The sequence below is a fragment of the Gymnogyps californianus genome, chromosome 5, assembly GCF_018139145.2.
Source record: "Gymnogyps californianus isolate 813 chromosome 5, ASM1813914v2, whole genome shotgun sequence".
NCBI classification, from domain to species: domain Eukaryota; kingdom Metazoa; phylum Chordata; class Aves; order Accipitriformes; family Cathartidae; genus Gymnogyps; species Gymnogyps californianus.
In genome coordinates this window covers 1,468,141-1,479,261 of record NC_059475.1, presented here as the reverse complement: position 1 = coordinate 1,479,261, position 11,121 = coordinate 1,468,141, and the positions used below count along the sequence as shown (strand labels likewise).

The 11,121-nt window shown below is 68.4% G+C and overlaps 2 protein-coding genes across 4 annotated transcripts; both read left to right on the top strand.

Moving 5' to 3' along the window:
- The first annotated feature begins 3,188 nt into the window (after positions 1–3,188).
- On the top strand, positions 3,189–6,207 carry UNC93B1 (unc-93 homolog B1, TLR signaling regulator). Its single transcript, XM_050898404.1, has 11 exons — positions 3,189–3,272; positions 3,357–3,498; positions 3,588–3,741; positions 3,815–3,976; positions 4,044–4,173; positions 4,259–4,352; positions 4,451–4,575; positions 4,644–4,826; positions 4,906–5,179; positions 5,423–5,541; positions 5,667–6,207. The coding sequence occupies exons 1-11, from the start codon at positions 3,189–3,191 to the stop codon at positions 5,934–5,936; spliced, it is 1,737 nt and encodes a 578-aa protein (XP_050754361.1). The 3' UTR covers positions 5,937–6,207.
- A 319-nt stretch (positions 6,208–6,526) lies between these two features.
- MAX (MYC associated factor X) lies at positions 6,527–9,385 on the top strand. 3 transcript variants are annotated; one of them, XM_050898425.1, is made up of 5 exons: positions 6,527–6,592; positions 6,795–6,821; positions 8,114–8,221; positions 8,923–9,046; positions 9,136–9,385. In XM_050898425.1, exons 1-5 carry the CDS (start codon positions 6,557–6,559, stop codon positions 9,321–9,323), a joined length of 483 nt encoding a protein of 160 aa, XP_050754382.1. In that variant the 5' UTR covers positions 6,527–6,556; the 3' UTR covers positions 9,324–9,385. The 3 variants fall into 3 exon arrangements, with proteins under 3 accessions (XP_050754382.1, XP_050754383.1, XP_050754384.1); XM_050898426.1 differs by lacking the exon at positions 6,795–6,821; XM_050898427.1 differs by lacking the exon at positions 8,114–8,221.
- The last annotated feature ends 1,736 nt before the right edge of the window (positions 9,386–11,121 follow it).

Here is an 11,121-nt window from a genome sequence, read left to right as displayed (position 1 = left end):
CCGGTGTGGGGCAGCATCCCAGGCTGCCCCGTAGGGATCCCCAGAGGCCCCGATGCAGGGCAGCATCCCAGGCTGCCCCACTGGGATCCCCAAGGACCCTAGTGTGGGGCAGCATCCCGGGCTGACCCATGGGGATCCCCCAGGGACCCCGGTGTGGGGCTGCGTGAGCCAGCACCGGTACTGCCACAGCCAAGCCCACCTTTGGGGGCACAGCATCGCTCCACCAGCACACGAAGACATCCCCAGAGCTGGGGGGCAGAGCCGCAGCCCCACATCTGCCCCCCCCCACCCCTCTCCATGCCCAACGCACCCACCCATCCTCAAGGGAACCCACCCAGCAGGGTGCCCAGTGCCCCACAGCCTCCACCTGAGTGGGGCTGGAGAAGCCCAGCCGTGGGGCCAGCCGAGAGCCGTGCAGGGGAGTCCGGTCCCTGGGGCCCTGAGGTGCCTACCTGGAGGGCTGAGCGGTGGCGAGAGGAGCGCGAGGCCGGGCTGGTACTGCCGAGGCTCAGGGTGCCCCTCCTAAATGCTGTGGGGCCGGTGGCCGGGCCCCACGGCCAGGGGCGGGCAGGCCTGTGCCCCGCCTCCGTGGGGCTGGCAGTGGGGAGATAACACCCTGCCTCCGTGGGGCTGGCAATGGGTTCAAGGCCTGGGATGGGATGGGATGGGATGGGACCTCCCCCATGGGACGGCAGCACTGGGGAACTCCCATGGCCACCAAACCACCACCATGAACCTTGACCCATTGGGACCGCACAGACACCCCTCACCCTGCTCCCCTGGGCCACCCTGACCCACGGGGACCCCACAGACACCCCTCATCCTGCTCCTGGAACCACCCTGACCCACAGGGACCCCACAGACACCCATCATCCTGCTCCCCAGGACCACCCTGACCCACGGGGACCCCACAGACACCCATCATCCTGCTCCCCAGGACCACCCTGACCCACAGGGACCCCACAGACACCCATCATCCTGCTCCCCAGGACCACCCTGACCCATGGGGACCCTGCAGACACCCCCAATGGACCCCATGGGTCCCCTGTCTGTCCATAGGGCTGCCCACTCCCACCCCAGTGCCAGCTGGCTGAGCCCTCAGCTCACCCCGCACCCGGCCCTGCCCGCCGGCACCGGTTCCTCCTGCCCGGCACCGCAGCCCTCACCTCCGCTGACGCCGGCTCCCCGCACGCCCGCTTCCCCACCCGGCCCTAATTACTCCACTCTGTGATCAGGAAGGGCAGCAGCCCTGCCCCACACACCCCGCCACCGCACCCTGGGCTCAGTCCCCACAGCCACACTCCCCGGGGACCCGCAGCAGCCCCCCCCAGGGAAGGGGGAATGGTTCCCCCCCCCCCCGGCCCCCCAGGCAGCACCCCAAATTGGCACCGTGAGCTTGGCCATGTTCCCTGGGGCAGCTCCGGGATCCAGCCCCTGCCTCCACGGAGGATACCACATGTCTGCCGGAGAGACCCACAAGGGACAGCAGTGGATCAGTACCCAGAATGGGCTCGTGGGGGGGTACCGGGGTACCCCATCCCAATTTGGGACGTGCCCGGGGAAGAGACGCTCCGCACGGCTCCTGGGGATGGGGAAAACCAGGGGACCGGCTCTCCGTTGGCATCACCGGAGCCTGAACTGAGGTGGCTGCAGACTCAGGGGTTGCACAGCGCTGGGGACGTGCTGGGGGGGTTGCAGCCACAGCCTGCCTCGCTGCCCACCATCGCTCAGGTTCGGGGCCACGGACCCGCACCCCCGGGAAAGGCCCTTTCCCCCCCGGCACCCCAGGGTGGCTCTTCTTGCCCTTGCCTGGGGCGAGGGGGGGGCCTCCGGGCGGGTGTTGCTCCCTGGCAGCCCCCGGGGCCGCATCCTGCACCACTGCCCTGGCCTCTCCCGGGGCTGTCCCTCGCCATGTCCCCCCCATCCCGCGGGAGCCACGGCCTCAGCACCCTCCCAACATGGTGCTGGCTGCTCCTCCACCGCATCTCAAGAATCCCCCGCTACCGGCTGGGCCGGATCCTGCCCTGGCTCCCTGTGACGGAGATTTCACCCTCTCCGCCCTGCCCAGAGCTCTCCCCACCCTGCCCCGCGGCACCAGCACCGCACGGCCGCGGGCACCCCGGCATCGCCACGCGCCCGGTCGCCCTCCCAGCCCTGGGTTTTGGGTGACACAAGGACAGGCGTATGCCCCGCCACCCCCTAAACCAGCCCTGCACCCCTAAACTGGGGTGTCCCCCCACCCGGGCACCCTGCCACATCACCCAGGCCGGGAAGGGGAAGCGAAAGTGGCAGGGCCCAGGGCAGGGCAGGCACCCAGCGCCACGGGCCACCCCAAGCAGGCAGCACCCACACCAGGGCCTGGTGGGAGTGCTGGGGGGGGACAGGGGTGCTGGGGAGCGGGGTGCTGTGCAGGGGGTGGAATGGGGCTGTGCGGGTTGGGGTGGGTGCTGTGCAAGGGGGGGCGGTGCAATGGGTGCTGTGCAGGAGGGTCAGGGTGCTGCGCGGGGTGTGTGTGCAACGGGTGCTGTGCAGGTTGGGGTGGGATGGGTGCTGTGCGGGGGGGGGTGGCGGGGTGCGGGGGTGGTCAGCATGCTGAGGACGGGCACGGGTGGGGGGCACCGGGGGTGCGGGCCGGAGGTGGTGGCAGCGCAGGCGGGCCGGGACCGGAGCCCGGGCCCAGGGCGGGGGGGGGGGGCTGTGGGACACGAGGGGTGCGGGACCCAGGGGGTGCGGGACCCGGGGGGGTGCGGGAGCGGCCCCTTTAAACGCCCCCGTCCCGCCCGCTCCGTCCGAAAGAGGAAGCGGCGCCCGCCCCGCCCCGGGCCGGCCCGCGCGGCTCCGGCACCGGGTACCGGGGGAGCACCGGGCTGGGGTGCCGGGGTGCTGGGCACAGGGGTGCAAAGCACATGGGTGCAGGGGCTGGGGGTGCAACGCACATGGGTGCATGGTGTAGGGGTGCAGGGCACAAGGGTGCACAGCGTTGGGTGTAGGGGTGCAAGGGCTGGGGGTGCATGACATGGGTGCAGGGGCTGGGGGTGCAAAGCACAGGGGTGCAGGGGCTGGGGGTGCTGGGCCCATGGGTGCAGCTCTGCGGGTACAAGACACATGGGTGCAGGGCTTGGGGGTGCCAACAGGGTCCTCCCACCCCTGACACCATCCAGGCCCCCCCCCCGCCGCCAGAGGCAGCGATGGAGAAAGACCCCAGCTGCTACGAAGATGCGGCCAAGACGGTGGCGGGTGATGGGCTGGGTGCCGAGGGGACCGAGGCGCAGGTGAGGTCGGGGTGGAGGGGGGGACCCGCGGGGGCCAGGCCTGCGGTGGCCGTCCCCAGGGCTGACGGCCGGGGTCACCCGCAGCTGGACGATTTTGTGGGTGCTCACCCCGACTACAACGAGGAGGAGGAGGAGCAGAAGTACTTCCGCCGCAAGCGCCTCGGCGTGGTCAAGAATGTGTTGGCCGCCAGCCTGGCCGGCACACTTACCTATGGCGTCTACCTGGGTACGGCCCTGCCCCTCCCCGGGGACCTCCCGCCATGGTGGGGGGGGGCTCAGGGTGGGGGGTGACAGCCGCTGGACCACCCCCCCCAGGCCTCCTGCAGATGCAGCTGATCCTGCACTATGACGAGACCTACCGGGAGGTGAAGTACAGCAACATACAACTGGAGGACATCGACCGCAAGGTGCTGATGGGCATCAACGTCACCCCCGTCGCGGCGCTGCTCTACACGCCCGTCCTCATCAGGTACGGCGCCGCCCGCGCTCCCCGCCGGCACGCCGGCACGGGCGCCCACGCTTCCCCCTCCTTGCCCCGGCAGGTTTTTCGGCACCAAGTGGGCCATGTTCCTGGCGGTGGGCATCTACGCCCTCTTCGTCTCCAGCAACTACTGGGAGCGCTACTATACACTGGTGCCCTCCGCCGTGGCCATCGGGGTGGTCATCGTGCCCCTCTGGGCTTCCATGGGCAACTACATCACGCGGTAGGCAGCGGAGGAGGGGTGAGCAGGGGGGGCCGGGGGGCACCGGCTGACCCACCGTGCCATGCAGGATGGCCCAGAAGTACTACGAGTACATCAACTACAAGGAGGAGCACGTGCAGGAGCAGCAGCGGGCACCGCGGGGCGCCTGCAACGCCTACGTCGTCGTCTTCCAGACCGTCTTCTACGCCTGCTTCCATGTGAGCGCCGGCGGGGTGCGTGGCACGGGCAGGGGGCCGCGCCAGGCAGCCCGGCGCTGAGCGTCCCCTGCTATACGTCTTGCAGCTGAGCTTCGTCTGCGCTCAGATGCCCATGCTCTTCTTCCTCAACAACTACCTCTACCAGCTCAACCACACGCTCTTCGAGGTCAAGCACTGCGGTGAGCGTGCGGGACGGCACGGTGGCGTGGGATGGCGCGGTGGCATGGGGATCTCCCCGGTTTGGGGCTGAGCCGTGGCGCGTGTGCCCCTCCGGCAGGGACCCTGAGCCACGGCACGCTGCCCGGCTTCAACAAGACGGTGCTGCAGAGCCTGCCCCGCAGCGTCAACCTCATCATCGTGGAGAGCGCCCTGATGGCGGCTGCCTTCCTCGCCATGCTGGTGGTGAGTGCCGGGGTGGGCACGGGATGGGACGGGACGCCGGCAGTGCCTCACCCACGGTTGCGCGGCAGGTCCTGGTGCTCTGCGGCTCGGCGTATCGGCCCACGGAGGAGATCGACCTGCGCAGCATCGGCTGGGGGAACATCTTCCAGCTGCCTTTCAAGCACATGCGGGACTACCGCCTGCGCCACCTCTTCCCCTTGTTCATCTACAGCGGCTTCGAGGTGCTCTTTGTCTGCACCGGCTTCTCCCTGGTAGGGCCCGGGGACAGGGCGGGGGGTGACAGAGTGGGGACAGCCCAACCGGGTGACGCTGAGCCTGTCCTCGCTGCAGAACTACGGCGTGTGTGCCCTGGGGCTGGAGAAGCTGGCGTACCTTCTCATGGCCTACGGCTTCTCCGCCTCGGCTTGCTCCAGCCTGGCTCTCTGCATGTTGCGCCTGCGGCGGCAGATCCCGCTGCTGGCCGGAGCTCTCGTCCACGCCGCCCTCCTGGTGACTCTCTTCTGCTGGGCACCTGAGCCCCGGCACCTGGTCCAGGCACCTCTGCTCTACGCCATAGCCGTGCTCTGGGGCATGGGGAGTGCCCTCAACAAGACCGGCATTAGCAGTGAGTACCGGGAAGGTCCCCGACACAGCCTCTCTTGTCTCCTGGCACGGCCAGGTTGTCCCCAGCTCCCCGACACATCCTCTCCTCATGTCCCCTGGCACTGCAACCTGGTGGTCCCCAGCTCCTTGGACCCACTGACAAGGAGCAGGACAGACCCACCGCAGCTGGGTCCTGCTAACAGTGCCCCGAGAGGGGACACCGGCATGGGAGGGGCATGCTGACAGCCCATCTCCTCCGGCGCAGTCCTCCTGGGCATGCTGTACGAGGACAAGGAGCGCCAAGACTTCGTCTTCACCATCTACCACTGGTGGCAGGCCCTGGCGATCTTCACCGTCTACCTGTGGTCTGGCCTGCCCATGAAGGTAAGCATGGCTGGGCGGGCAGCCATCCCCGCAGTGCCCCCCAGCAAGCTCCATCACCTCCAGGGCTTGCCAGGCTCAGGGAGGGGTGCAGTGCCACACTAATCTCCCGCTTTGCCCTCCTGCAGGCCAAGCTCTCCATCATGCTGCTGACGCTGGCGGTGGCGGTGGGGGCCTACCTCTGGATGGAGCACAAGCTGGCGCAGCACGTGGCGTACCGCCTGCCCCGCATCCCCCGCCCGCGCCACAAGATGCGCGGCTATCGCTACTTGGAGGAGGATGACTCGGACGAGACCGGCTCGGAGGGCGACGACGGCAAGGACGACAACGACGAGCACCCAGCGGAGGCCACCAGCGGGGATGAGCTGCCAAAAGATGATGGGGACCAGCTGGGTTAGAGACAGCCTGTCCTGCCCCACCGCCATGGTGGCCCCCCCTGCTCTCTAAACCTGACAGAGGGGGGTCCACAACCCTCCCTGGAGCTGCTCAAACTCCCCCAAGCGGACCCAAATTTCCACAGGCTCCCCTCAGACCAGGCCCTCAGACCCTCTAGCCAGGCCTACAACCCCCAGGCCAGGCCCACAGCCCCCCTGCCACCCTCTGAGGTACCACATCCAAGCCGGCCCGGCCCCCCTTTTGCTTCTTTATGGCTCAATAAAAGCTCTCCCGCCCGCCGCCTCCGCGCCCACTGCCGCCGTACCCCGCCTTCGCGTCGTCGCGGCCTCGCCGCCCTCCATGAGGGGAAGCAGGTACCAGCACCACCCTGGGCGGGGACTACAGCTCCCGGCGTACACCGCGCACGGGCGCGGTGTACGCCGGGAGCTGTAGTCCCCGCCCAGGGGGACTCGCTGTCCCGCCTCCTTCCGCGGACTCCCTCACCCACAATCCCCCGCGCCGAAGAGGCTAAGGAAGGTTGGGAGGGGGAAGAGGCGCGCGGTCACGTGTGCCGCCGGCGGCGCATGCGCGCTGCGGGCTGTTGTTGTGGCGGCGCGGCCCGCGGCTCACCCGGCCGGTAGCGATGAGCGACAACGATGACATCGAGGTGGAGAGCGACGTGAGTCGGTCCCCCGCCACCGGGACACCCCCCCCCGCCGCTCCCCGCCGGTGCCCGCAGCGCCGGGGAAGGGGCAGCGGGGGGTAACGTGTGGTTTCTCTCTCTCCTTCCCCCCCATCGCGGCCCCGTTTCCCGGTGCCTTCCCCCCCCACACCCCGCTTCCTCTTCCTCCTCCTCCTCCCCGCCGGCCCGGTCCCCTCAGGAAGAGCAGCCGAGGTTTCAGTCCGCGGTACGTCGTTGCCGCCCCCGGTACCGGGAGCACGTGGGGGCGAGAGGGGCGGTGGGGGCAGTGCGCCTGCGCGGGGGAGGGGGGCTGTGACATGGCGGGGGGGGACCTGTGGGATCTCTTGAGGGGGACGTGTGTTTGGGGGCGTCTTGGGGGGGGAATGTGTGTTTGGGGAGGGGACACCTGTGGGGCTGGGGCTCTTGGGGTGGGGGAAACCTGTGGGGCTGGGGCTCTTCTGGGGGGGGGGGGGAACCTGTGGGGCTGGGCTCTTGGCGGGGTGACATGGAGTCGTAGGTTTGGGGGGACGTGTGGGGCTTATGTCTCTTGGGGGAGGTGTTTGGGAGGGAACTTGTGGGGCTGGGGCTCTTGGGGAGGGACGTGGGGTTGTGGGGCTGGGGTGTAACATATGAGGCTTGGTGTCTCTTGAGGGGCGTGTGTTTTGGGGGGGGGCGATCTGTGGGGCTGGGGCTCTTTAGGGGAGGGGGAACGTGGGGCTGGGGCTTTTGGGGGAAAGCAGGGGTGTCTCTCTCGGGGGGGGGTTATGTGTGGGGCTGCGTCTCTTTTAGGGGAGGAGATGTGGGGGTTGTGTCTTTTGGGGGCATCTGTGGAGCTGTCTCTCGGGGGGGGGGCTGTCTCTGGGAGGGGGGACGTGTGGGGCCAGATCTTGGGGGTGTATATGGGGTTATGACGTGTGGGGTTGTGTCTCTTGGCAGAGGGCAGATAGGGCACCTGTGTCTGGTTGGTTTTGGGCGGGGGGCACATGTCCCAGGGGGTGCAGAACAGAGGGCTGCAAGGTCTCCCTGGCCCTTGGGGCCATGCTGGGCCCCCCCATCCCCGGCTCTGCCCCCCCTCCGCCCCCAGCGGGGCTCAGGGCTGCCCTGGCAGCAGGAAGCTGCCCACGGGCTCCGACGGGCCGGGGGAAACCGAAAGCAATGGGAGCCACCTCCTTCCCACGCCCTTGCGCTGCTGCCACGGTGGAGCGGGAGGTGTCGCGGCCGCCGTGCCGCCCGGCCGAGGAGGGCTCAGGGGTTCAGCCGAGCTCCTGCACCGGCTCCGGGCACCTCATCCGGAGCTGCCAGCGCAAGGTTTTTGGGTGATGGTCGGCAGCCCGGCTTCTCCTGCCCCGGCCTCTCCGCCGGGCGAAGCGGGGCGGCTGCCGAAATGCTAACGAGGCTTTTCACGTTCACTTCTGGGACCCGATGGGCTGTCCTGCAGCACCCATGGGAGAGGGGAGCAGGTCGCGGTTTCCCCCGTGGTGCCGTCCTCTCAAGCTCCCCCTCTCCCTTCCCTCTCAGGCCGACAAACGGGCTCATCACAACGCGCTGGAGCGCAAGCGCAGGGACCACATCAAGGACAGCTTCCACAGCCTGCGGGACTCCGTCCCCTCCCTCCAGGGAGAGAAGGTGAGTTTATGGAGCGCGGTGGGTGCCCGGCCACGTGCCCACCCGGGCTCCCGGCCCAGGGTGCTGAAGCTGGACGAGGATTTCCACAGCAGCGACGGGAAGCCACGGCAGCGGGGCTGAGCTGCGGTTCCTTGCCCACAGGGCGGCATTCTGGGGGGCAGGTCGTGCACCCCGGTCCTGCCCGCTTGCTGCCAGCCCGAGCTGCCCGGCCCTGGCCTCCGGCGCGGCCTGTATTTTTGGGAAGGCAGAGGGGGCGAATCGACCTCGTGCGGCTGGATCTTCCGAGCTCGGCCACGGGGCAGCTCTTCCCACCGGGAATAGCGGTGCTTTGCTTGGCGGCTGCGGTGGTGGGGCTGTCGGCACCCTCACATGCAATGGTGGCTTCTCATTTTGGGATGCCGCTGCGGGGGACATTTCGGCTGGGGCCGGCTCTCTCAGCCCAAGCCAAGCACCATCAGCAGGGTCCAGAAATGACCCTTCCCGGTGCCAGCGAGGCTCTGCCCCACCACGAGGGATCCCCAGTTGGGTCCCCGGTGGGGACAAGAGCTGGGCTTCGGTTCGCCCGGTGACATGGGCACGGCAGAGCAACGGCAAAATCCTTTCTGCTGCGCTGCGGGTGGGACGAGGCAGACGAAACCCCGTCGGTTCCACCCCGGGCTAGGTCTTTATCTTGCCTCTGTCTTTTCCCACTATTGCAACAGGCATCCCGGGCCCAAATCCTGGACAAAGCCACAGAGTACATCCAGTACATGCGCCGGAAAAACCACACGCACCAGCAGGACATCGACGACCTCAAGCGGCAGAACGCTCTCCTGGAGCAGCAAGGTGAGCGGGGGGGTCCCGCGGGAGCCGGGGATGGGGGACGCGCACGCGTACCGGAGCCCCGGGGGTGACGCGGTGGCCCTGCCTTGCAGTGCGCGCGCTGGAGAAGGCCCGGTCGAGCGCCCAGCTGCAGGCCAACTACCCCTCGACGGACAACAGCCTCTACACCAACCCCAAGGGCAGCACCATCTCCGCCTTCGACGGCGGCTCCGACTCCAGCTCCGACTCGGAGCCCGACGAGCCGCAGAGCAGGAAGAAGCTGCGCATGGAGGCCAGTTAGGCCCCCCCACGGCCCCCCGCTGCTGTCGGCCGCCCGCCCGCCCGCCGGCTGCGTAAGGACTCTCTCCCTTCTCTCGTAGAGGCTCTCGGACTGCAGCTTCCCAGCCCTCCCCGGCCCTTTCCCCGCTCTAACCGCAACGGCCCCGGGGGGAGCCGGCCAGGCAGGGCCTCGCAGCGCCTGCCCGACAGACTTGGGGGGGAATCCGGGGGGCCACGAGGAGATGTCCCCGTCACCTTCCCACAACTAGCGAGCCCCTCTCCCTTCTCCCTTCTGATTTTATATGAGCATTTCTATTTATACCCGGGGACCACGGCAGTCCTGAGCTGAAGGGTGAGGCTGTGCAGGAGCCAGGCAGCCCCCCCGGCCTGTGCCCCCCAAAAGGCCAGGCTCTGTGGGGAGCTGCGCCTGCACCCCCCCCCCCAGCCCCCCTGGCAAGCGCTGGGGGGGTCTCGCTATTTATTTTCTGCGTGTGCAATTCCACCTGCCCCCAGCGCCTGCGAGAGCCGGGGAGGGGGGGGCAGCACCCACACCCCTCCCTCCACGGTGCAGAGCTGGGGGGGGGCCGTGCTGGGTGGTCTCCGTGTGCGTCCTGCCCCCTCCTCCTTCCCTCCCTCGCCCCCACGCCTCCCCCCCCCCCGGCCCCTCCCCACCTCCGTGGCATTTTCTGAACTCTAGTGTCCCGTCCCTGCCCCGTAGGTGACCCTGTCCCCTGTCCCCGTTTTGATGCCATTCATTCCATGGATCTAAGGTATGTTGTACATACTGCCCAGAGTTGTCTTGCAAGTTAAGGCTTCCCTTTACTATAAGACTATAAATAATAAAAAAAAAAAAAACTTATTTTATCCTTCCCCGTGGTAGCCGCGTGTTCTTGGGGCGGGAGGGGAGGTGACACCAGGGCAGCTCCTGGCGGAGGCTGGAAACAGCCCGAGCTCGGTGTCACCTCCTGCCCCGCGTCCCCAGGGCCACCAGCGGTGGCACAGAAGCGGTGGCAGCTACGTGCCCTCCCCGCGCACAGGAGACGGCAGGTGTCTGGTTCTGGTTTATTGATGCCAAAAGCTCTGCCGCGTCCCGTGTCCCCCTCGGCCAGCTCGGCTCCTGCCGGGAGGGCAGCGGGGCACCCGGCACGGTGGCAGGACTTGGCGGCCACGGGGCAGGCCGGTTTTTGGTATTGCTAGCACCCTGAGGACCTCGCTCTGCCCGTTCGCGCCGAGATGCCGCGGCGGCTCCCCGCCGGCCCCGGGGAAGGGCTGCTCCGCACAGTCTGGGGGCAGCGGGGCCCCTACTCGGCAGCGGCCACCGGCTCCAGGCTGGGCACAGGCTGCTGCAAGAAGTGCATCACCGCTCTCACCACCTTTTCTGGGGTGATGTTGTAGACGGGGTGCGTGGCCTGCTGCGAGAGAGACAGGGAAAGGAGATTAATGCCTTTTCTGGCGTTGTGGAGGAGAGGCAGAGGCCGGGCAGCTCGGCCCTGCGTGCCCCGGCAGCTCACGGCGATGCCTGGCACCTACCAGGCGGTTTTCGGGGACGCCCAGGACCACCTCGTGGTGGAGGTCGCCACTGCCGAAGTGCTGAGCGATGGCCAGCCCGCTCAGGCAGTAGCAGGTGTGGTAGAAATCCCGGGACCTGGGGGAAATATTGGGGTGCTGAGCAGGGGTCCGGGGCACCAGGCAGCCCCCCGCCCCGAGCTGGTACTCACTTGCCCGGCTTGTCGAGCAGCCCCCGGCCGGGCACTGGCAGCACAGGAGGATGTATTCCTGCAGCGCCGACTGGTCGAACATCCAGCGTGCCATGCTGAGTG

Coding starts and splice junctions, on each gene's coding strand:
- UNC93B1 (XM_050898404.1), top strand. CDS start 3,189: ATGGAGAAAGACCCCAGCTGCTACGAAGATGCGGCCAAGACGGTGGCG. Junction 4,353..4,450: donor CTTCGAGGTCAAGCACTGCG/GTGAGCGTGCGG, acceptor CCCCTCCGGCAG/GGACCCTGAGCCACGGCACG. Junction 4,576..4,643: donor CCTTCCTCGCCATGCTGGTG/GTGAGTGCCGGG, acceptor GTTGCGCGGCAG/GTCCTGGTGCTCTGCGGCTC.
- MAX (XM_050898425.1), top strand. CDS start 6,557: ATGAGCGACAACGATGACATCGAGGTGGAGAGCGAC. Junction 6,822..8,113: donor AGCCGAGGTTTCAGTCCGCG/GTACGTCGTTGC, acceptor CTTCCCTCTCAG/GCCGACAAACGGGCTCATCA. Junction 8,222..8,922: donor CCTCCCTCCAGGGAGAGAAG/GTGAGTTTATGG, acceptor CTATTGCAACAG/GCATCCCGGGCCCAAATCCT.